The sequence below is a fragment of the Abrus precatorius genome, unplaced genomic scaffold (genome assembly GCF_003935025.1).
Source record: "Abrus precatorius isolate BTA unplaced genomic scaffold, Abrus_2018 Scaffold7, whole genome shotgun sequence".
Classification (NCBI taxonomy): Eukaryota; Viridiplantae; Streptophyta; class Magnoliopsida; order Fabales; family Fabaceae; genus Abrus; species Abrus precatorius.
This window is the reverse complement of record NW_020874417.1, coordinates 17,099,374-17,122,401: the sequence shown is the minus strand read 5'-3', so window position 1 is coordinate 17,122,401 and position 23,028 is coordinate 17,099,374. Positions and strand designations below refer to the sequence as shown.

At 32.4% G+C, this 23,028-nt stretch overlaps 2 protein-coding genes across 2 annotated transcripts; one reads left to right on the top strand and one right to left on the bottom strand.

The window, feature by feature from the left end:
• The first annotated feature begins 9,406 nt into the window (after window positions 1–9,406).
• Window positions 9,407–13,910, top strand: LOC113872280 (acyl-coenzyme A oxidase 2, peroxisomal). The gene is made up of 7 exons (XM_027509709.1): window positions 9,407–10,175; window positions 10,269–10,384; window positions 11,266–12,146; window positions 12,310–12,489; window positions 12,587–12,753; window positions 12,853–12,976; window positions 13,553–13,910. Exons 1-7 carry the CDS (start codon window positions 9,733–9,735, stop codon window positions 13,706–13,708), a joined length of 2,067 nt encoding a protein of 688 aa, XP_027365510.1. The 5' UTR covers window positions 9,407–9,732; the 3' UTR covers window positions 13,709–13,910.
• A 452-nt stretch (window positions 13,911–14,362) lies between these two features.
• On the bottom strand, window positions 14,363–18,500 carry LOC113873219 (nitrate regulatory gene2 protein-like). Its single transcript, XM_027511259.1, has 5 exons — window positions 17,307–18,500; window positions 17,091–17,168; window positions 16,231–16,436; window positions 15,216–15,439; window positions 14,363–15,070 (listed from the first exon to the last, which is right to left on the bottom strand). The coding sequence occupies exons 1-5, from the start codon at window positions 18,349–18,351 to the stop codon at window positions 14,416–14,418; spliced, it is 2,208 nt and encodes a 735-aa protein (XP_027367060.1). The 5' UTR covers window positions 18,352–18,500; the 3' UTR covers window positions 14,363–14,415.
• Window positions 18,501–23,028: the final 4,528 nt, after the last annotated feature.

Sequence of the window (23,028 nt, the reverse complement as noted above, 5' to 3'; positions counted from 1 at the left end):
CCTTGGTATGCTCTCGGTTGATTTCTTTTTAGCTTTCTCTTCTTTTTTTCGTTTCCCGAGCTCTCTCTCTCTAGAATTCTCTTTTTTTCTCTCTATGCTTTCAAAATGTCACATAAAAATATGAAGTGTAAAAAGTACCCTTCTAAAGACCTAAGCTTCCTATTTATAGCCACACCTCCTAACCCTAGGTCTTATTTAATCTATTTATTTTTTATTCTTTTTATTAAAACAAAAAAAAAAGGTTCCACCTTCTTATTTTTTTTATGGCCACCTCTCACATTTCCTTAAACATCTCACCCACTTCTCTTAAAATCTACTCATTAACCTAAATATCTACATATTTAAAATTTAAAGTTTAAAATTTAAAATTTTAATCTCTTATAGACTTAAAATTTAAAATCTTATCTAATTTTTTTTATTATTATTTATGTATTTATTTATTTATTTATTTTAAGAGGGGGCCGGGATAAAATTGGGTATTCACAATAATTGACAAATGGCTAGTGAGGATGTTGTTAGATGTGTATTTTCTTGTTGACTAAATCATGATTTTAGACAAGAGAGAATTGATTCCTGTATAAGAGTTTTCATGAATTGCTACAAGTTATTACTACCAAAGTGAGACTATTTGTGTTGGTTTATGGATATTTTTATAATTTGAGAAATACTTTTGATCCTTGCATGCGATTGCCTGCTTAAAAAAGGTGGTTGTATGTTTGGATTGAGAGTTAAAAATAGATATAGTTATTAAAGAATGCATTGAGTTAAGAGATTTGTCTAGCCAAAGGGAATAATTTTCTAATTTTAGTGTGTGCTCATGGATTAACCCATCTGAGGTATTGACCAAGGAAAAATGATATTGGTTTGTGCTTTCTACCCAAAGGAGAATGTACTATTTTATTGACCTCGCATTGATAGCTTATTACCATCTTGAGCTATACCTTGTCTTATAATTTATTCTTATGCATTCTTGTCTCATCTTGATAGTGAATTTTCTTGTAAACAATTATTGTATCCCCTAATTATATCATAACAAATGAAAGCAATATCTGAAATTTCCTTTTAGAATTGTTGTTCTTGATTTAGTTTTGTGTGAGGGATAAGCCCATAATCAATTAGTAAAATGCACATGAATAAAAGAAACTTTTGGCTTAGTAGGAGAAGTTTGATAGGTGAAGTCTGAATATTATCAAGAGAACTAATGCTAGACATCTTTTGAGTGAGTGGGAGTAAATTATTAGATATAATATTGCTTTAATAGTTGACATTTTTGCTATATATGAATACATTCGTTGGATTCATCATTGGATACTTGCTAAGTAAGGAAGTACTTAGAAGGGATTGAAGAGTATGAACTTATGTATGGGAGAGTTAACATCTTAGAGATTGTAGGGGTATATATATAAATTCAAATCTTTGAGAGTGTCGTAGTAATCGATTTTGGGATACATCTTTATGATAACCGAATGTTTCACATTTAGGAAGAATAAGAAATTCAAATCTTTGTTGTTTTTTATGTTGTTGACCCTTGTATTGTTTTGTTAATAAACTTGATGACAATATTTTGTATTATGTTTTCTATTGTTAGACCATTGAAGACTTATTATTATAACAGTGTTGTATTCTACACAATACTATTATTATTATTATTATTATTATTATTGGTTCTAAGCACTTAACATGGAAGTATTGACTGTTAAATCTTGTGAAGAAAAATGACATAGTTATTGAGTATATTGATATGTAATATAAGCTAGATGATTCTTCAACTTAAAAGTTAAGACATTATATTTAAAAAGGCATATGTTGATAACATAAAATTGTGAATTCTTTTAATATACTTAGTTAGTGGGAGTTTATCTCTTATGTCATTTTCTAATTGGTTGTTGGACCTTTTATTTTGGACACCTTTTTTGTTTGATTGACATGTATTTTATTTTATTTTGAGCAATTAATAATATATCTTTTATTATATATCTTTGTACATATAAGCATATTTGCTATATCGATTGTTAAATATAAAACTCAATGTTGTTAGAGTCATTGTGGTTGTTATTAACATTGTATTGAAGTTCGGGCATGATCAAATTTTAAGTTCAGTATCATTAGGACCACTATACTAGTGATTGATGCCATTTGGAGCTGAGGTATTATGACAAAAATAAATTAAGCTCGGTGTCATTAGGACCAATAAGTTGGCGGTTGATGCCCATTGGAGTTAAGGCATAAAAGTTTGTAATGAACTATATAATTTCTTTAGCTTTTAAGCATTTGAGAGAAACTAAAGACTGATGTGGAAAATGATAATATGACTGTTTGATCATATTGGCATGTCATTTTCTCGCTACACTTCACATTGATGACTAGTCAATAAAGTCGTCGGTGTTTGTAACCATGAAAGGAGTTGCGTTAGTAAGAGATGCAATTGCCGTCATGATTCGATATTGCATGATTTGTTGGATGAAATCTTAATTAAGTATTATATCTTGGGATCATATGTTTGTAGCCACAACATGTTATTAGCCCGAGAGTTATTTTTCAAGTTTTCAAAAGTTATGAACTATACAATTGATTTTGTCTAAGTGAGAGAATATTAAAATTTTCTATAAAATTTATTATGGGCTACAATCATTGTGGTTATTTTTATTTTGTTAGAAACAAACTAATATTGTGATCCATTTAATGATACTTAAACCTATTAATAATATGATCAATTACTCATGGACTTTAGACACTTAATACTGATCTATACAGGATATAGTGTGGGCCTAACATCTAGGTCCATAATGAGAAGTACCTAAGATTAATAAATATGGTGGCTAAGTCTCCTTTACCGTCACGAAAACACATTCCACTGCTATTTTATTTTGCCCCATTGAGAACCTAAGATTAGAAGAGTGTGATTAAGCAAAGGAAGATCTTGACTTTTTACTCACGAAAGGGTTCGCTCATATAAATTGTTTATGATACAACTCACAATGTCTACAACAAGTAAGTGACTTTATCACTGCTTCACAATTAATATTTTAAATTCATATAATTAGATTCAACTCAAATTATTCTTACAATTTTTTGCATATAAAATGCAAAAGCCCCAGCTCTTTATCAACTAATCAAAAGAAGAAGGACGTATTTAATTAGAAAAAAAAAATGCGAAGTGATGATCTAGTGCATGCAAGACAAAAATTGTTTTTTTATTATGGAAAAAGTTATTTTATATTTGATAGTGTCCACTATTTCTTTTAGGCCTTGAATATGTAGTATTGATAACCATGCTGTAAAACACAAGTTATGATATCATGTCAGCGTAAAAAAATGTATTATTTAATAATATATTTTCATATTATTAATAAATTCAACGGTATATAAAATATCAATTGATCAAATAATATGATCGACAAGATGTTATTAGATCACAATGCAAAATTAAGCTTATTTTCACTTATAATACATTGAAACTAACTTCTTGAAAAAATATTTCAGGTGAAAATAACTTATAATACAACCAAAGTATGATAATTCATCAATTGCAATCAAATTAAACAACCAAAGTTACCAGGCAGCGTGATTAATTGCCGCAATTAAGTTGAATCTAGATTTCAATGACAATGGTGTTGTTGAATTCGTAAGCCATCTTTAACTGCAGTTAAGAAAGGTGAATAGAATTTCATGATTAGTAATGGTGGTTGAAGCAAAGAGGTAGCTGAATTTCGGAATCTAGTAGCACTTACAAAATAATATAACAGATCGAGTTTGGCTAATGACAATAACGGTATGTATTTTCGATATTTCACTTCCAAAAGTATTTAATGAAAACAGAACAAATCTCTCCCCTTTAAGAGTGAAAATATATAAAGTTTTGGTAGATATTTTTTGAGAATCAACTTTGAATCATTTGGACCACAATAATGAGTAATGTCGTTATGAATCATCTAGTTCGTAGTTGAAAATCTTCTGAATTGTCAACAATGGAAGAGATCATTGTTATGTATTAATTAAGTAATCAACCTCCATTTAGAGCTAATAATAAGCACTTTCTTAACATATATTTCTAGGTTGATGGCAGTTATCATAAGCTCTAGCACGTTGGACCAAACAAAGGAAATGTTGGGAGTTTCAAGGAAGGAGGAAAATGGCTCACAATGAAATGGGATTAAAAGTCAACAAATGAAGTAAAATTGAAGGGGAAATGGAGTTTGATAAAGAATGAAAAATGGAATTCTTGCCATTTTACCCTTCATTTAAAAAAAAATCATAAACATAATTATAAGTTGTAATTTTTTTGGGGGGTGAACCTTCATTTTTTCTAACAAAACCTTGGTGGGTGGGTCCTTGGGGGTGAACTCAGTAAACAAATGGGAAGAAGTTGTGTTAATGAATAAACAAATGGGAGGTATAGTTGCATTGCCTTGGTGGGGGAAGAGGTAGAGAGTCACATCTCCACCTATAATAAGGCATTGAATATACAATGTGTTAACCAGTAAAACATTGGTTATGCATTAATTTTATATTTTTCTTGACATCGTGCTAATTCAATTATGAGGCATGTTTCTAAGACGTGTGCGGGCATGTGCGGTTTAGATAACGTTGTAGAATCATTTGGACAAATTGTTCTTATCAGTTTATAACTCCCATTAAAGAATAGCAATGTACGTTTTAGATAATTATAAATGACAATTGTTCAAAAAGTAGTGAAAATGTTTGGATAGGAAAATAATTAAATGACAATAAATACAAAATACTATACCAATTTGAATGAATCTTACGTGTTACAATGTGTTATTGAAAAATTATTTTTATATTTTTTTAATAATCGGAAGAAGTTTCTATGTTGAAGGATTCAAACCCTACATACATATAATAGTCATGAATTCCTAACTTCATCACTTGAGTAATATAAAAGATTCATATTATAACATTTGTTATTTTTTAAATTATGTTTTCTTAACAATACTGATTTATAGGATAGCTCCATCTAAATAACTCCACAGCGTTTTAAAAAAATTATTTTATACAATATTAATTCATATTTTTCTCATAACATGACATTGTATTTATTATTTTATACAATTTAATTAATTTTTTAATATATTTAACTACTTTAAGAAATTTTTTTAAATGCACCTCCCGATCTATTCCATATTTTCATACAATGAAAAGGTTAAATCCTGAAGAACAAAGGGTACTTTGAATATCTATTTATTTAATATTTGACTAAACAAGTACTTATTTAACAATTATTTATAAAATGATTACTTTTGTTATAAATTTAATGATAAAATTTATTAAAATAAGACAATAACTTATTTTAATAAGTTATAAGAAAATTATTAAAATAACTAAAAATAACTTATAAAAGATAAATTATATAAAATATTTCAAAACACCCAAAATCAAAATCTCATTGTAATAGCAAAAAATAAAAAAATAAAAAAATCTCATAGATTGACACCAACAATATTCTGCCAAATAGGACCAGCCACGCTGAGGGAGAATAAAGAATATGCTAGCTGAGTTCAAAGAAATGAGCAAATTCACACAACTGATTACTCCTTTTTCACCTCTAGCAATGGCAACTCCTCGGCTGTACTCCTAATCTATATGAATGCATCACTCGTGCTGGGCATTTTTTGTCGCAAAATACATTTTTCAACTGTTGACATTGATTTCTCGGCTTCAAAACCACCGTCTCTTCCTATAGATCCAAACAGTAAGCACCAAGCTTTCTCTATCTTGACAAATTTTGCTTTGGAAAAACGTGACGCTAACATAGTTTTGTGCATTGAAAAGCGTGAGAATTCTATTTCAAATTAACCAAACGAAGTCGTAATCCACTGATTACATTTAACATTAAAGATAAGATACAGTATAATCAAGTGCATGACTTTCAAAACGAAAAAAAGAATCCATGTCCCAAAAGTAAGAATTTCCCGTGACAACAGGTCTTCTAGTTCATGAAATGGGAAGTGCCGAAGGCTGACCATCTTTAACCGCAGAGTACTCCATTAGGTGCTATCAATAGTATCATTTGATTGAAAGTCGAAACTGTTTAAGACGATGTCCAAGACAATTTCACATACCCAACACACCTCTTGTTCATGCTACGTAGTGGCATATCATTTAAGAGTCTTGAATCATTGTTGCCAAACATTCATTGAAAGGTATCTTGGGATTCAAAAACATTAGCCAACTAACTTTGAATAGATAGCACCATAATCATCTTTCAGTTCCATCAGGGACATCCCAAAAAACGCATAACAGCGATCCTCCAAAGCAGGTTGATTCAAATGATACGAGAATAGATGGAAACAGCTGGTGTGACAAATGTACACATAAACTTGCAAGTACTCTACAGACACCAAATTCCCCAAACATGAAGGTAAATCACAGTTGAGCGTATGCATATTTATTAAAGCTTGAAACTAATGAACTGATGTGCAAAGCAATCTTACAATCTAAAAACGCACTATAAGACTAATGACTGTCATGATGGCTATTGTCATTCAACTCAAGATCATTCTTGCAGCTCTCTCTCAAATCTTTTAGTGTTTCAAAGCTTGAATCCTGAGAGAAGAATGAAATCATTCAAGGCTTGGGAAGAAAATTAAGGCATGGATGCAGGATGCAGATCAGAGAAATCAACGTTCACAACATAGCATAACAATAACTAAGGCATTGTTTGGTATAACTATTAGTTAAGTTTTTAAAATTTTAAAAACTAAAACCAATTTTCAATTTTACAATTTTTAATTTCAAATTTTGTAGTTTTAGTTTTAAAATTTTAATACAGATCTTAAACCACAAAAATTACTTCTTAATTCAAGCTTAAACAAGGAGAGGCATCAACGATTATGGTGATGAACTTGTGATGATGAAAATAGTGACAACAAGGATGGTGTTAGTAATGACAATGGTAATAATGGTGAAAGCAATATCGACTGTTGTTTTGAAATCAAGTTAAAAATCAATTTATTTTTATTTTAATTGAACATATTTTGTTTTGAATTTGTATTTAAAAACCAAAAGTGAACCTGCAACCACTCGAAACAAGTCCTAAATAAACTTATGCCAAAAACATTAAGTATAGAAGCTAGCCTCCATATGCAACAAAGGCTACAGGGATAGCCAAAAATGTAGATTCAAGTTCACTTCTTTCCTGTAGCAAAGTGAATTCCCGAGGATTGTGCACTCTCGAGAAAGTAAATGGCAATGAAAGTTGACATTTGCAATAGGATTGAAATACTAAGCCCAAGTGATAGCACTGAAACTTACAAGCTGGCTGATTTCTTGAGCATATATATTCTCCATATGAACATAGAGAGACTTCCACTGATGCATAAGAGACGATTCTAACTCGGACGACCCGGCACCCGGGTGCTGGTCAAGCACCACAGTATCCTTTAAACCAGAAAATTTATGAATGATGGCGCGTGCTTCTTTCTGAATCTTCTTCAGAGCTAGCAAAAGATTAGGTTAAGTGACGGTAAAAGACGATTATGATAACTGAATGTAGCAATGCAAAGTGCCCAAAACGATTTCTACAAACAACTTACCACTTGATCTACCCTTGACATCCTGGTAATGGAGATCCGTCCATATATAAGCAGCTAGTGATACACATGCAACAACCATTTTATTATTTCCATAAAAAAATGCAACATTTTAAAGCATGCTTAGAAATTTTAACCACCTTTGGAGCAAAAGGAACAAGTGCAAGATTTGATAAAGTCCCCACTATCGGTAACTGAATGTGCATTACCATCGCCTTTGAGTTCCGAACACCGTTCCAATCCTACAAATTTAGGATCAAAAAAGGAAGGAATTGTTGGCCTTTCCGCTGATTCCAAATTGTTATCACCACTTTCAATGGCACGATCAGATGCAGATTTTTCAACGCCCAACGGGCCCAACGGATTCTGCTCCTCGTTTTCGCAGTTCTGAGACGAGAGCAAAGTATCACCGCAAAAAGGCACATTGAAACAAGGGCGTTTCTGTTTCTCATTTGGTTGTAACAAGATCTTCTTACCCTTGTCGTTGGACTGAGAATGTGCTCCAAACTGTAATTGGTTTTTCTTTTCGACTACATTGTTAAGCCCTAAGCACACTTGCTTCGTGAACTGCAATTTCCCATCGTCGCCGGAAATTCCAGAAAACGGCCTTTTCGCGCGGCGATTCGTGACGTCCATTAGCACGGGACGGGATTTAAAAACCCCGTCGGTGAATTTATCTTGGTTTTCCATGAATTTATTGATTTCAAACCCTACCGTTTCCCGGTTCAAATGTGTAACCCTATATATGGAACGAATCGATTGAATATGTAGAAAAGTTAAGAGAAGATAACTCCGTTAAGATACACTGACCTTGTGAAGTGGATGAATGATGAAGGGGACACGAAAACGAATAACAAATTTTGCTATTGTTGGGGTTTGAGGACTCACTGAATCTGTGATTTCACACACCATGCCAAAAGCTAGAGCACTTGATTCGGGGGCGGGTAAAAGCGGGCTTTCAACTTTGAATTAGACCGTTTTCGAAAAAAAGGCGCGGCATTCTAAACATGGCCCCAAGTTATTAGCCCAGTGGACCTAGCCCAACAACTGAACAGTATGATTTTATATGATTATTTAAATAGTTGACAAAAAAAAATAATATGATTATTATTATTTTTTCTCATCAGTTTAATAAGGATATAATTTAGGTCACATGCATGAATGTGATAAATGAGTCTATTATTAAATTTTTTTTGTTATATAAAAACTCAAACTTAAAACTTTATACTGAGATAATCTTCGTTAATAATAATATAATTATTTAAATTATATAAAATATAATTTTTATATTTTAAGTTTGAGGTTTAGATAATCTAATTATATCAAATATCTAGCAGGGAAATTTTGCTGCTTGTAATAATGTTAAGTTGAATAAGATTATTCCTAGTGAAAGATATACATAATTTATAATTAAAAAATATATAATTTTTAAATAAATAAAAGATATTATATAATTTCATAAAACTAAAATAAGAGGTAAATTAAATGGCAGTGTACAATTATTTACAAATAATAATAATTATTCATATTAAAATTAATTTTAAAAGCTATAAAAATTTACACAATAATTCAAATTTTTATTTATAATTGTTTATTTTTTGTTAATTTTCTTATTTAAAAAAAATAAAACAAATATTACCATAAAATCTCAAATTTATGGTGGTTATATGTTAAAAAAATCTTGACAATAAATTTTTTAATATTTTAATTATTTATTAAAAATATAAAAAATTAAATGAAAATTATTAACTTGAGAATACAATTTAGATATCTTAAAATGTTTAACAAAATTGAGTTAATAATATAAAAATATTAAAATAGAGGTGTTAAAAAGTCATTGGTGTGATTTCCCTTGCATTGGATGTCTGGTTGGGTCCTAACGTTGAAATGGTGGATTGATTAACCAAAGACAGAGTCCATGAAAACACGTTGGAAGGCGCGCCAGAATATTTTACTAACCGCCAATTTTCGATCCTATCCGCAGCCGCCACGACTGATTGTCGCTTCACAGCCACGTTATCAATCGTGATCGTTAGGCATGCCGTATCGCCAACACCAAACTCTCCCTTATTCTTCATTAACAATACATCACATGATTCATCCATCGTTGAATTTTAACACCATTTGAAGCTCCTTCTCTCTTCAATTCCACAAAACACGAAACAAATTAAAAAAAAAAAAAATGCAAACTCTGAATGTAATTCCAAAACAGAAATCCAACGATGAATCTACGTCGGAAGCAGAAAGGCGAATCCAGAGGTTAACACTGCACCTAAACCCCGTTAGCAGCGGTGCGACGAAGCAGTTAGAGATGGCAACGTGCGGTAGAGGGAAGCTGAGCGTGGACACGAAATCTCTGTCGAATTACATGAGAGGCAAACACAGAGAGTTACAGGAACAGGTCTTCGCTTACTTCAACGCCAATCCTCACCTTCAAACCCCCGTTGAGATCTCCAAAGATGAACACCGTGAACTCTGCATGAAGCAGCTTATGGGACTCGTTAGGGACGCAGGGATTCGACCCCTCCATTACGTTCTTCATGACCCTGCTAAGTACTTCGCCATCTTGGAAGCTGTTGGTAGCGTTGACATGTCACTTGGGATCAAGATGGGTGTTCAGTATAGGTACGTAACTAAACTTACCCTTTTGTTTGTTACTTAAGACTTGGTTTCGGTGATGTTAAATTTTGCAACTTTTTTTATTTTTGTGCTGTGCAGCCTATGGGGTGGTTCTGTTCTCAATTTGGGGACCGAGAAGCATATGGATAAGTACTTTGACAGGATTGATAACTTGGACTACCCCGGTTGTTTTGCTATGACAGAGCTTCACCATGGTAATTGCATTTTTTTTCTTTCTTTCTTTCTTATATAACATGTTGAAATTATTGATTATTGTAATTGTGAATGCTGTGTATTTTTTTTTAATCTTACTGGTTAGTTTCACTTAATTAGATTTGATGAAGTAAAATTTTGCAATTATGGGGGGATACTGGTTGATGCTTGTAATTCATAGTAAGAGAATGTACACGGGGAAGCCTGATTGATTTGATAAAACAATTTTTAGTTTTTTCAAATGGTTAGAAATGTGCTGCCTTGATTACAGTGATTTGTACAGAAACATAAAACAAGGTTTGTAGCTTGTGCAGAAAGACACCGCAAATATAGGATTTTTGCCGGTTTCTTTCACAAATCTTTGACAATGACAAAACAATTTTGTGCAGAAAACAATTTTTAGTTTATCAAATGGTTGTAAATGTGTTCCCTTGATTACAAAGATTTGTACAAAAACATAAAACAAGGATTTGTAGTTTATTGCAGAAAGACACTGTGAATATAGGATGTTTGCCGGTTTCTTATATAAATCTTTGAAAATTACAAATAAAGTAAAAATAATACTACGCTCTAATTATTTATGAACAATAAATGAAATCATAAAGCAGCGTTTCAGACTAAACAGGAAAATGTAGGATGTTGCTGATACCTGTTTGAAATAATCTAACAAACAGTGGTTTCCCTTCATGTTCAAATGCCAGTGAAGTGATTTTAAGTCTTCAACCAAATGCGCCTGTGTCTTTCCTTTATTGGTTGAGATATTTTATTTTTTTTATTAATATTTTTGGGGGTTGTTATCTCTATTGTGTTTCCATTCAAACATGATATGCATAACATTTCCCCAGGTCACATTTCTAAACTGATTACATTTTTGTGTTTGAAGGTTCAAATGTGCAGGGCCTGCAAACTGTTGCCACCTTTGATCCAATCACTGATGAATTTATCATTGATACACCAAATGATGGTGCCATCAAATGGTGGATTGGCAATGCTGCAGTGCATGGCAAGTTTGCCACTGTTTTTGCAAGGTTGAAATTACCCACATATGACACAAAAGGAGTTTCTGATTTGGGTGTTCATGCTTTCATAGTTCCAATAAGGGATATGAAGACCCATCAACCACTTCCTGGAATTGAGATACATGATTGTGGTCATAAAGTTGGCCTCAATGGTGTGGACAATGGAGCATTGAAATTCCGCTCTGTAAGAATTCCTCGTGACAATCTTCTAAACCGTTTTGGAGATGTCTCCCGTGATGGGAAGTACACAAGTAGCCTTCCTACAATAAATAAGCGGTTTGCAGCAACACTAGGGGAACTTGTTGGTGGTAGGGTAGGCCTTGCATATTCTTCAGTAAGTGTCCTGAAGGTTGCTGCTACTATTGCCATCAGATATTCTCTACTTCGTCAGCAATTTGGACCTCCAAATGAACCAGAAGTCGCTATTCTTGACTACCAGTCTCAACAGCATAAGCTTATGCCAATGCTGGCTTCAACTTATGCTTTTCATTTTGCGACCACAAATTTAGTTGAGAAGTACTCTCAAATGAAAAAGTCTCATGATGATGAATTAGTTGCAGATGTCCATGCTCTTTCCGCTGGTCTAAAGGCTTATGTAACATCATATACTGCAAAGTCACTCAGCATCTGTAGGGAAGCTTGTGGAGGCCATGGTTATGCTGCTGTAAATCGGTTTGGTATTTTGAGGAATGACCATGATATTTTTCAGACATTTGAAGGAGACAACACAGTTCTGCTTCAACAGGTTTTTGTCTAAAGCCCAGTTATATCGCTTCTCATAGATAATAACTAGGCAACTGTAATTTCACAGCATTAGGCTGCGCATTATTTTTTTGTTTGGTTTTGTTATTCTTGTAGTGGAAGTGAGTTAGGTAATATGTTTGGATTTTTTTCCTTTACAAATGAAGGTTGCAGCTGATCTTTTGAAACAATACAAGGGAAAGTTCAAAGGAGGAACTTTTGCGGTGACATGGAACTACTTGAGAGAATCAATGAATACTTATCTGTCGCAGCCAAATCCAGTAACTGCTCGGTGGGAAGGCGAAGACCATTTACGGGATCCTAAATTTCAGTTGGATGCTTTCAGAGTGAGAATCCATGGATACTTATCTTGATTCCTTGACTGCTGACTAAATATAATATGTACTAACTTAATAAACAATTTATGTGATTTTCACTTTGCAGTACCGAACATCTAGATTACTTCAAAGTGTTGCTGTTAGACTTCGAAAGCATTCTAAGTCTCTTGGGGACTTTGGTGCATGGAACAGATGCTTAAATCACCTCTTGACACTTGCTGAATCACATATTGAGTCAGTCATCCTTGCTAAATTTATTGATGCAGTGCAGAGGTGCTTCCTAGTTTCTTGTACTTCCGTAGAGTAACTCCCTTTACTTGCATAATTTTGTGATTTTTTTACCCATTTTAACCTGACCTATATCTGCACCAGCTGTCCTGATCCAAGCTCACAGGCTGCTCTAAAGCTCGTCTGTGATCTTTATGCTCTGGATCGAATATGGAATGACATTGGAACCTACCGAAATGTTGACTATGTGGCTCCAAACAAAGCTAAGGTATGAAAACGTCTCTTTTTAAAAAATTTAATGCGCACGTAATTTAATTAGCTGTTTTTACTTTGCCTAACAGATCGTAAAAATCCTTAATTACCAATGGGCTAAAAACTACTATGAGGGACCATTCTAAAAAGCCAAGAATGACTTGTAAAAGCCTAGACCTAGATTGATACTGGGTCTGCTAGGGACAATTTTGATGGGTTTCATAAAAATCTGGATAAAGGTAGATACTGCTATGTGGCTCCCTACAAACGCAAGGCTATATAAGAACAATTCTTTTTTTAGCTTCTTTTCTTAGCCATGAGAAGTTTCAAATTTTATATAAGAAAATATGATTAAGATATATGATAATTTAGTATTCATAAACTGCTTTTTTTCTCTTAACAAAACGCATATTAATTATGAGCATGAGTTGGCTGTTGAAAATCTTGGTTACGGCAATCACTTTTTAACCATAGGAAGATACCAGTAGTCGTACTAAGTTATCTGAGATGTGGATGAACATACTGGGACCTAGCCCATTTTCTACATTATAACCTTAATATTGTTGAATATTGAAGTTTTTCTATTTCACAGGCCATCCACAAACTCACTGAGTATCTAAGTTTCCAAGTGAGGAATATTGCAAGGGAACTCGTTGATGCATTTGATCTTCCGGATCACGTTACCCGTGCCCCTATTGCCATGCAATCAGAAGCTTACTCGCAATACACACAATATGTGGGATTCTAATAAAAGGATCGCAAACAGGATTGAAATGTTTTTGAGGAAAATCTTTAGATTTTAGCTTGTTTAGATTTGTATACTAGTGGTTGCAGCTGAGTCAGCTGACGAAGGAAACATGGTGTAATGACGCTTCAATATAGATTATTTATTGATGAAAAATGAAAAATAGTGTTAATACCAAGGTATATACACCTTTTTTTTTTCTCTCATATTTTTGGAAGCCAAGAAGAGGCATCTTTTGACACTGATTGCAAACTAATTGATCGGGTTCGGCATATAATAATTAATGAAATGGTGACAATTATCGTTGATGGCAAGAATTTTCGATATACGTAAAAATTCGTTATTTTGTTTTTAAAATTAGAACAGAACATCAGAAGTAATGAGAATTAATCAATTAACCTTTGCTCATGCCAACCGATACTTCTTCAATGATTCACATATAGGAAAATAAAAATGGTCGACTGTCAACCACCAATGAAGTAACTCAAACTCTATCATCAAAGCATACAACAGTCTTTGCTAGTTATCATATCATGAACTGAAAGCTCAGCTCACTTAAAGACACTTCCAACATTTTTCATCTAACAAATTTGTTTTTCCAACAAGGACCAGAACCATGTGTGTTTATAGGTTTTTTGCTTTTTTGAGGGGTGTTTTTCATTCATGTATTAATCTCATGCAAGCACAGGCAGAAGCTTGTACTTAAAGAGTTAAAATTTTTCAGCCCTGATAGTTCTGCAATTATGATATGCATTACGAGCTGCTTCACTTTTTTGCCTGATATCTTCATACATCTTCAATGATGCCTCAGAAAATTTGGTCAGTCGATCAAGAACCTTTGTTAAACTTGCATGTATGCAGCTCAAATTTGCAGACTCGTCTTCGTTAGTTTTGCTCTCGGATTCTGCAGGGCTTGCATTAGCAGAATTCTGTTTCTTGAGAAGTTGCTCATTTTGTTCCTCCATCAGACAGTGAAGATCTGACAAAAAGTTCTTGATAGCATGACTTAGTTCCTCAGAGGGTAAAGACTTGATCCCAGCACACCAATCACGACAAAGAACAAATATAGGTGGCGCCAGAACTCGGCGAGGGGAGAACGGTCTTCTGCTTTTGGAACGCTCTCTTGGTTGCAGTATGCAGTTTTGCAGCCATGCATTGAGAGCTTCCACATATGAGGTGTGGCTGTTAATCCAGTTAGCAAAACTAAGACCAAAGAACTCAATTTCTTCAAGAAGCTGATTCATTATCTCTCTGCGCCCATCACCTTGCAATGTTCCTGTTGAGCTCCTTGAATGATATGCCAAGGAGATGGTGATGTACTGTGCATGATGACATTCAAGCATAGCCTTCCACATCCTGTTCAATCTGCATAACAGTAGTTCCTTAAGTCAATAGTACTTGTAGCTCTAACACACAATTGGCAAGGAAAATAGTTGTCAAGAGTAGTGAACAGATAGTAAAGCTTCAAGGTTGTAATAATACAAATATAAAATCTAGAACCCCCACTTACCCCTCCATTAGCTCCGAAAGCTGGGGGTATAACTCCTCATCCCTCATTCTCTCAATTCGTTTAGATATTGAATCAACAGAATAAATCGCCACTCTTATCCGAGAATGCAGATCCTTCACGACTGACCGGGTCTTGTCAATCACACGAGTGCCTTGATCTTTTGCAAATTGATGCCTCAGCTTATGACAGTTTCGATCATAGTCCTTCCTGATGGATTCACTACCCTACAGGATAGACCAATATGCGGTCAAAAAGGACCAGGAATTGAAAACACAACTTGGAGGCATAATACTTTAAAAAACAAGCAAATCTACAAAGAGATAATCAAAGAACTACCCTGCATGCAAAGGACAAATGCATATTATAGCTGGATATTTTTTGCTTTGCTTTGAAGTTTTTCTTTTTCTTAAGAATAGTTACTTATGTGTTCAATGCTTCACAAACAGCTTATGAGGCATTACTTTGATTGTTGTTGAATTGCATAAACTCCTAAATTTAGAATTGAAGTAGAGAGTACTGGAGGTAAAAGCTATTAGTTAATCAAAATGGAATGTGCAGTAATTTGCTCCTACAAGTCAAGCAAAAAGTTTGACCAAATTCTCATTACCTATCCCTGACTCCCAGTAAGTAATCAATTAAAACTTTCTTGATACTACGTCAATAGTGAAACTTTTTACGAAGCTACAAGACAGCAAATAGGCCATGTAATGCAAATTAGCACTACAAATGAACACGATAAGGAGCCGTTAGGTAACCAAGATTTCTCTACAGAGTCATAATCTATCATACATCTTATACCCAAACATTTTGTAGCCAGCATCCCAAGATCATTTCTCATGGACTGGAAATAACGAAAACAATAGATCCTGATTGTTTATCAATTATCATGTCAATTAGCATATTTAGATGTCATGCAATGTCAGATTATCCATTCAAATCGTGTTTCAATTATATGCTTCATTTTTTTCTAACACAAACTGTTTTCTTTTTACATTTTTTATGTTTATTGTAATACCTTTACTTCATCATAGAGTTTTCGTTCCCATGCATACAATCTGTCCAGGGTGGATGAATGGCTTCCAGCAATCATGCCGAATTCTTCAACAAAGTCACTTCCACTATCATCAACATCTTCCTTTGATTTTGCAGTCAAAGGGTTCCTAGATGAAGATGATCGAGAAGATGCTGTCCTTTTCCAACTAATAATTTTTTGGGCTGGTTCTGCACACAAGGGTGATAAGTTAGTCCATCCTAAATACTCATCTTTCAGAAATCGAAGTTAAAACAGGCAAACGAACAGCAGCCTGATAGTTAAAGCTTGGAATAAAAACTATCGCAGAAACAACTTTGACAATAATTGACACCTTGTACCAAAGTTAAAGACCTACAGGTAGACCAAATTGCTTCAAAGAATATTAAAGAATACGATATACCTCTTTATTTTCAAACTTGTTACAAGTCCAAATGTTATGCCAACATAGGTTAGCTTTACCATACAGCTAACCGTTATTTATTTATTAACCAAACAAATATTCAAACCCAATGAATTGAAGGAGACCATCCAGATAACTGCATGTTGTTGCAGATAATAATAATCTCAATCTAGATAGCAGATTACCTCAATCTAAATAATTACCAATCTTGAAACATTCAGAAAATATTAAGACCAAATAAAAATCAGCTATATATATAGATAGCAGATTAAGTTTTGAGCTTGTGTCTTGTCTAGTGTACTTTCATTTCATTTGTTAAGAAATGGCAAATCTAACAAGAGTTTATGAAGTATATAGACACCTTCTATAGCGTAATAAGCCTTTTCATTCAGATTCAATAAGTCTGTAATCAGTGTCTACTTACAGAATTTATGCAACTTACCCTGGAAAACAGGTGAAGCCTTTCTACTACAACAAACAGTCTGGAAAGTCGTGACCAATGCCATTGCAGATGACTTCCCTATCAGAAGAATTCTGAAGCAGATTAGTAATTACTCATCATTGAAAATAATGACCACCCAGCTGTATGTTCCAAAATATACAAAATTCACATGAAGTTTAGTATACAGAAAAAAAGAATTTGATGACAAGCAATTACCTTTTGCCTCTGAATATCCCACTTTGATTTTGTTTGCTTCTAAAAGCCTCGAGACCTCCCTACCAGATTCAGAAGCTCGAACAAACCGATGCTCGATATCCTTTATGCTAGAGAGAAAATCTTTAGCTCTGTGGGTGATGAACTCTGAAGGATCCTCTCTTTCTGTGCACACATTTTTTCCCACTATATTCTTCTCCCTCTTTGAACTGGATCTCCCACCAGCACCCTTGTCTGCTACATCTTGGTTTATGTCCCCTGCAGCACTTGGCAGCTCTAGCTGTTTCACTTCTCCATCAACCATTTGTTTGCAACCTTCAACTCCTCTTGAAACAGTGGAATGATCAAGGCAATGTGCATAAGAATTGCCACACTCATTTCTCATTGCAGCACAACTGAAGTTTCTATCAAACTTCTCACCCAAGTTGGGTTGCATCATGTCAAGTCCATCTGAACCAACATGTAACCATTGATCAGCTTTTTCTTCACCTCTGCACTCTCTGGACTCACTACAATGCCCTAGAAACCTGAAACTCTCACTATCCTCCCCAAGGTCAAAGAAATCCCAGGATGCACCTGACTCAGGAGGAGGAGGTGGAGGTGGAGGTGGAGGCATTTGAACAGCCAAGGATTCATCATCCAAATAGTTGGTGTTACCACAAGCATTAATCCTTACTGTGACAGAAGCACTACCGCTTGATCTCATGTAACTAAGAGTAGCCACGGTTGGAGAATGAGGACTCTCATTGTGTAAGGGTGACTCTGAAACCTCAACCTCAGCAACATGTGAAGGTGATGATGGAGAAGGGTAACTAGTCTGAGAAGGGGTTTTGTCAGAAATTGACAGAGATGATTCTATCAGCACCTCAGCTTCAGCATACCTGCGGAGAGCAATGCCAACATTTCGAAGAGATTGAATGTAAGAAACATGTGCAGCAGCAAGAGCGTATCTGGAGTCAATAGCCACCTTGATGAACCTCTTCCGTTCCCTGCACAGACTCAAAGCTTCATTCTTTTCAGCTCTCGAGTTAGTAGCACCCATTTTCATTGCCCCCTTTACCAGATTACATCCACTCACCAAGCACTCATAGAAAAAGACTCTATTTTGACACCCCCCATAACTGTTTTCTCAAAGCTTCATATCACATTCACACACAACATTCCACGAGACCCACTTAGAAAAGCTTAAGCAAAACAAAACCAATGAAGAACACTAAAATTTCATGACCCTTAAAGTTGACAGCTGGAAAAACAAGAGTTCCTTGGTCAAAATGTCAACTTTATGTCTCAGACAGTGTGAACAGTGCAACAGTGAGGACCCAAGTTGCATCATGGTGATGCAGCAATGAGAGGGGTAGGTTGGTAGGAAAGGGACAGAACCGTTGAGGAAATGGAAGAGGATAGGTGGTGGTGAGTTATTGAGTAGATTTCAGTGTGATAAGGTGAGAAGAACAAAGGAAAGAAGGAAAGAAGGAAAGAAAGGAGAATGAGGGTTGGTAAAAGTGATGAAATCAAAGGCATGAAGGGAAACCTGAAGCGTAAGAATGGGGTAATGATTTTTGAGTATAGACTTAAAAGCTTGTTGCAGAGATTGGGCAGAGAGGAGCAGTGAGCATTGAGGAAGATGAGAAAAAGGGTCCAAAAAGAGAAAGAAAGAAACAAAAAACGTGAACGGCTTCCAGTAATAAAATTTCTGCACCAGTTATTGCTTGCTTACTGAGGAACCTCGTTTTGTGCGCTACTTTCCGTAATTTTAACAGAATCAGGATCCGTTTTTGAAAAATTCTCAAAATAACTTTAATTATTTTACCTTTTTTATATAATATTAAGAAATATAATATATATTCAAATATAAGATTTGAAAAAAAGTATAAAAATTTAAAAATCATTGTTGACGATTTTAAAATATATATAAATTTAAAAATTATTAATAATATTTTTTAATTTATTTATTTATTAAAATTTATCATTTGTGATTTTAAAATTAATTTAATTTTTTTTAATTTTTAAATTTTTAAATTTTTTACTTTTTTACTTTTTTAAAATCTCATATATTTTAAACTTTTTTTATTTTATTTTAATAAAACATGTAATATAATATATTAAATTTATTTAAATAAATTAGTCTAAACTTTCGTGTGATAAAAGTGTATGAATTTTTATTAAGAAAACTAAAAAATTATGAGATCGTTGCTTATAGCTATGAACTGAACTGAAATTTTATAATTATATGATTAATTGATTGAATTATAATTATTCAATAAAAATAACTGTATAACTTTTTAAAATATATTAAAATTGTTAAAATGATACAAGGAAAAAATAAAAGAAAAAATGGTACATGAAAAAAATGTTGTATAACAGTATTTTCTAATGCAATGAAAGAATGAAAGATGATTTTTGTTAGAGTTGTAATTATTATGAGTACAAATTATTATAAAAAATAAGACGATAAGTCAATTATTGTATTTATAAATGAAATAAAAATTCATTTAAAGTGGACTTTTGAAAGATAATTTAAAATTGATGTTTTCTAATTTTTCATTACTAATTTATTGATTAAATTAAAAAGGTATAAGTTTTTATATATGCCTATAAAATTGTTACTAAATGCATTTAATAAGCGTTTAATTAAATTATTTATTTAAATATATTTCAATACGATATTTTTATTATTTTATTCTATGTAATTTTCTATACGGAAAGATATACAAATTAGTAACATAACATTTATCTTTGATTATTGAATGGTTTATTTTATATAAATAGATTTTCAAATGCGCTAAGTTTCTCATAACGTTAAATTGTATTTACTTATATTGAGATGGAATATTTATTTATTTTATGTAAAAATTTTAAAAAACATTTTATATGATAAATTTTAAATTACAAATATTTATTTATTTACTACTTTTAAATATAAAATATAGCAACGAAGAGTTGTTAGCGGGATAAAAAGGATGGTTTGTCAGAAGGCAGAAATGCGTTGGAATTTCCCGAGGCTCGCCAACGGCTCCTTAAAACCCGCTTCGCTTTCTGGAAACTCAGGATTCTCATTTTTTATGTGTTTTTTTAAAATAATATTTTTCTAATCTACAACATAATTGTTATTTTTTATTGTAATTATTAAGATACTGATCATATCAAACAAAACGATAAAAAAAAACAATTACCAAGTTTATTTGCATTTCCAGAAAATACAATTGTTTATTGACTCACTCTTCTGATCCTTTTATAAACAAATTGTTTATTAAAACTAATAAAATATTACATATGATATAATAATATTAATTTTAATAAGTGTCTTTCATATTTTAAATATAACAAACGCATGTATATTTTTATTTAACCACATCTATCAAATATACTTAATTTTAATTTAACTTTATTTTGATAATTTACCTTACAAATTCTCTTATTTTTTATTTTATATTCTTTAAAAATTTATAAAATTTAAAACATGTACACAATGCACAGAACACTTTCGAGTTTATACTACTAATTATCTAGTTTGAAGCTTTTGCTTTACATTTTATAAAAACTTGTAGAAATTTTTTACCTAGAGTATATATAGTTTTGATTTTATAAAATTGTTAGACTCATAGTTCAACTTATTTTTCATTTAGTGGATTGACTTGAATTATTGGTTTGTCTGGCGACTCGAACTACAACACTGTCAGCAAGAACATCTGAGATTGCACAATAGAATCTTTTGCAGTTTCAATTTCAATGGCACAAATCTCATTCCTTCGTATTCATATGTTTATGTTAAAATAATATCTGGAAAAAATGTTCAAAGATTAAAACTCGTTAAATTGTTAACAGCATTTCCAACATTGTCCCTTTTCGAAATTGAAAGTCTTATTTTTAGGTGGTTTTATATTCAAACCTTACTTTTATAACCTTGAAAATTAGATAACATGTAACGAAGAAAAAGAATAAACCACTGTTCAAAAGATGGAGCTGTTCAATAAACTCAATAATTTCTGATGAGCAGTCATAGTTCTTTTATCCAAAAGAAAAAAGTGTAAAATGCATAGCAAAGAGAAAATGACTTTGATGAAGCCCTTATTTTACTGTCATCTCAATTCTGTTGTTATTCTTTTCATATCGTTGAAGGATCCTCTCCTCTCGTGCATCTTTATCTAGCTGGAAAAGTACTACCACCAATCCATCAACTTTTCATAGCCCCTTTTTCCCCCTCTTCATAAATAAACAAATAAATAGTATGTTTGTTTAAGTTATATTCATTTGGATTAAAAAAACAAATTTCTAATTATTTTGACAATTGATTTAAAGTTACTTTTTAAAAAGTAAATTATGTTTCTATGATTATAAAACAAATAAAATATAACTTAATTTTCATAAAATCTCTATTACTACATTTTAAAAGCCTATATGAATGGACCCTTAATCATAATAGACACTGTATATCAAATCATTCTTAAAATCTCAAAATTCATATGAATGAAGAATGTGTGGCTGAAAAAATGATCAGTGAATATACAAGTTATTAGCGAGATACGCCATTGTTCTTATTCGCAAGACTTTACGGGTGTAGTTGTTTTCTGTATACTAGCATAATTATAGAATACTGAATATTAATATTTATTACAAAAGCACCATTATTGTTCTTTTTAGTTAATCAGATTCAGTTTTTCTTTGAATTTAGTAAGAAAAGTGTATTATATTAATATATATTAGGACACAATATACTTTAAATAAAATAAAATTATTTTACTCGCCCAAGAAACAAATTTATTTCGAAAGAATCTTATTCATTTTCATCATCTTCCTCAAGGGTTTTTTTTATTTTGTTCAATTGCACCTTTCAAATACTTCTTTTTACAATACTGGCTTTGTACTAGGTTAGCCCAACCACTCTTTTATTTTAGGTCAATCAGATAGCCCAATTGCTATATAACCTCAAAAAACATTATCAATTAATGGGAAACGTGGCCCAACTCGATTATATGCTACAAGCATGTTCCCGAACTAATTACGGGGTCAAATGACCATAAGACCAGTTGAGCTGAAAGAAGAAGACGACCTTATGAACACGGCTTCAGTTCAATAACTGCCTCAAAATTTATCATCCCTTATTAAACCCTACCAGCATAGCAAAATAGAAATGGCTCAGTTTAAATTAACTTTTTAACTTATCGAAGCATTTAAATTGAATGGATTTGATTCTTAGTGTTTTTTAAAAAATACTTTACGAGCTCATAGATATTTATGAATAAATTAGATGAAGAGGTTTTTAAAAAATCTGTGATATCCAATTTAATTTTAGTTTATGTTAAAACTTGGTTTATTTCATTTTTTCATGAACATTTGTTATGAAATTTACTCAAATTAGTTCATAATTATCTGACAATTAGCCCACTTGCCTAAATCTTGATTAATAATTGACGAAACATTGAAGACCGACCATATTTATACGTGCATAAAGATCGAAGAAAACTAGTCACTGCACTTAATTTCTTTTCATTCATTAACTGGTTTAGTTCAAATATTCACTCGATTCAAACTTGGTCTTTGAGAGACACATTAATAATTACATTCTTTTAAATTCTTCTTCTATAAGATACTATCTAAAAATTTTGGTGATTTTTACTGTAAAATATTTACGATTCTTATAAAGTGTTTTATTTTTTCTTCCTTAACAAATGAAATTAGTCATGACTATAAATTTAAATCGGTAAAGAAAAAGTTTAAATATTAA

Excerpts from the sequence above, each read along its gene's own strand:
- LOC113873219 (XM_027511259.1), bottom strand. The coding sequence starts at position 18,351 with ATGAAAATGGGTGCTACTAACTCGAGAGCTGAAAAGAATGAAGCTTTG. Across the intron at positions 17,169-17,306 it reads GGGATATTCAGAGGCAAAAG|GGAAGTCATCTGCAATGGCA; the intron begins GTAATTGCTTGT and ends TTCTTCTGATAG. Across the intron at positions 15,440-16,230 it reads AACTCTATGATGAAGTAAAG|GGTAGTGAATCCATCAGGAA; the intron begins GTATTACAATAA and ends TCTATCCTGTAG.
- LOC113872280 (XM_027509709.1), top strand. The coding sequence starts at position 9,733 with ATGCAAACTCTGAATGTAATTCCAAAACAGAAATCCAACGATGAATCT. Across the intron at positions 10,176-10,268 it reads AAGATGGGTGTTCAGTATAG|CCTATGGGGTGGTTCTGTTC; the intron begins GTACGTAACTAA and ends TGTGCTGTGCAG. Across the intron at positions 12,147-12,309 it reads ACACAGTTCTGCTTCAACAG|GTTGCAGCTGATCTTTTGAA; the intron begins GTTTTTGTCTAA and ends TTACAAATGAAG.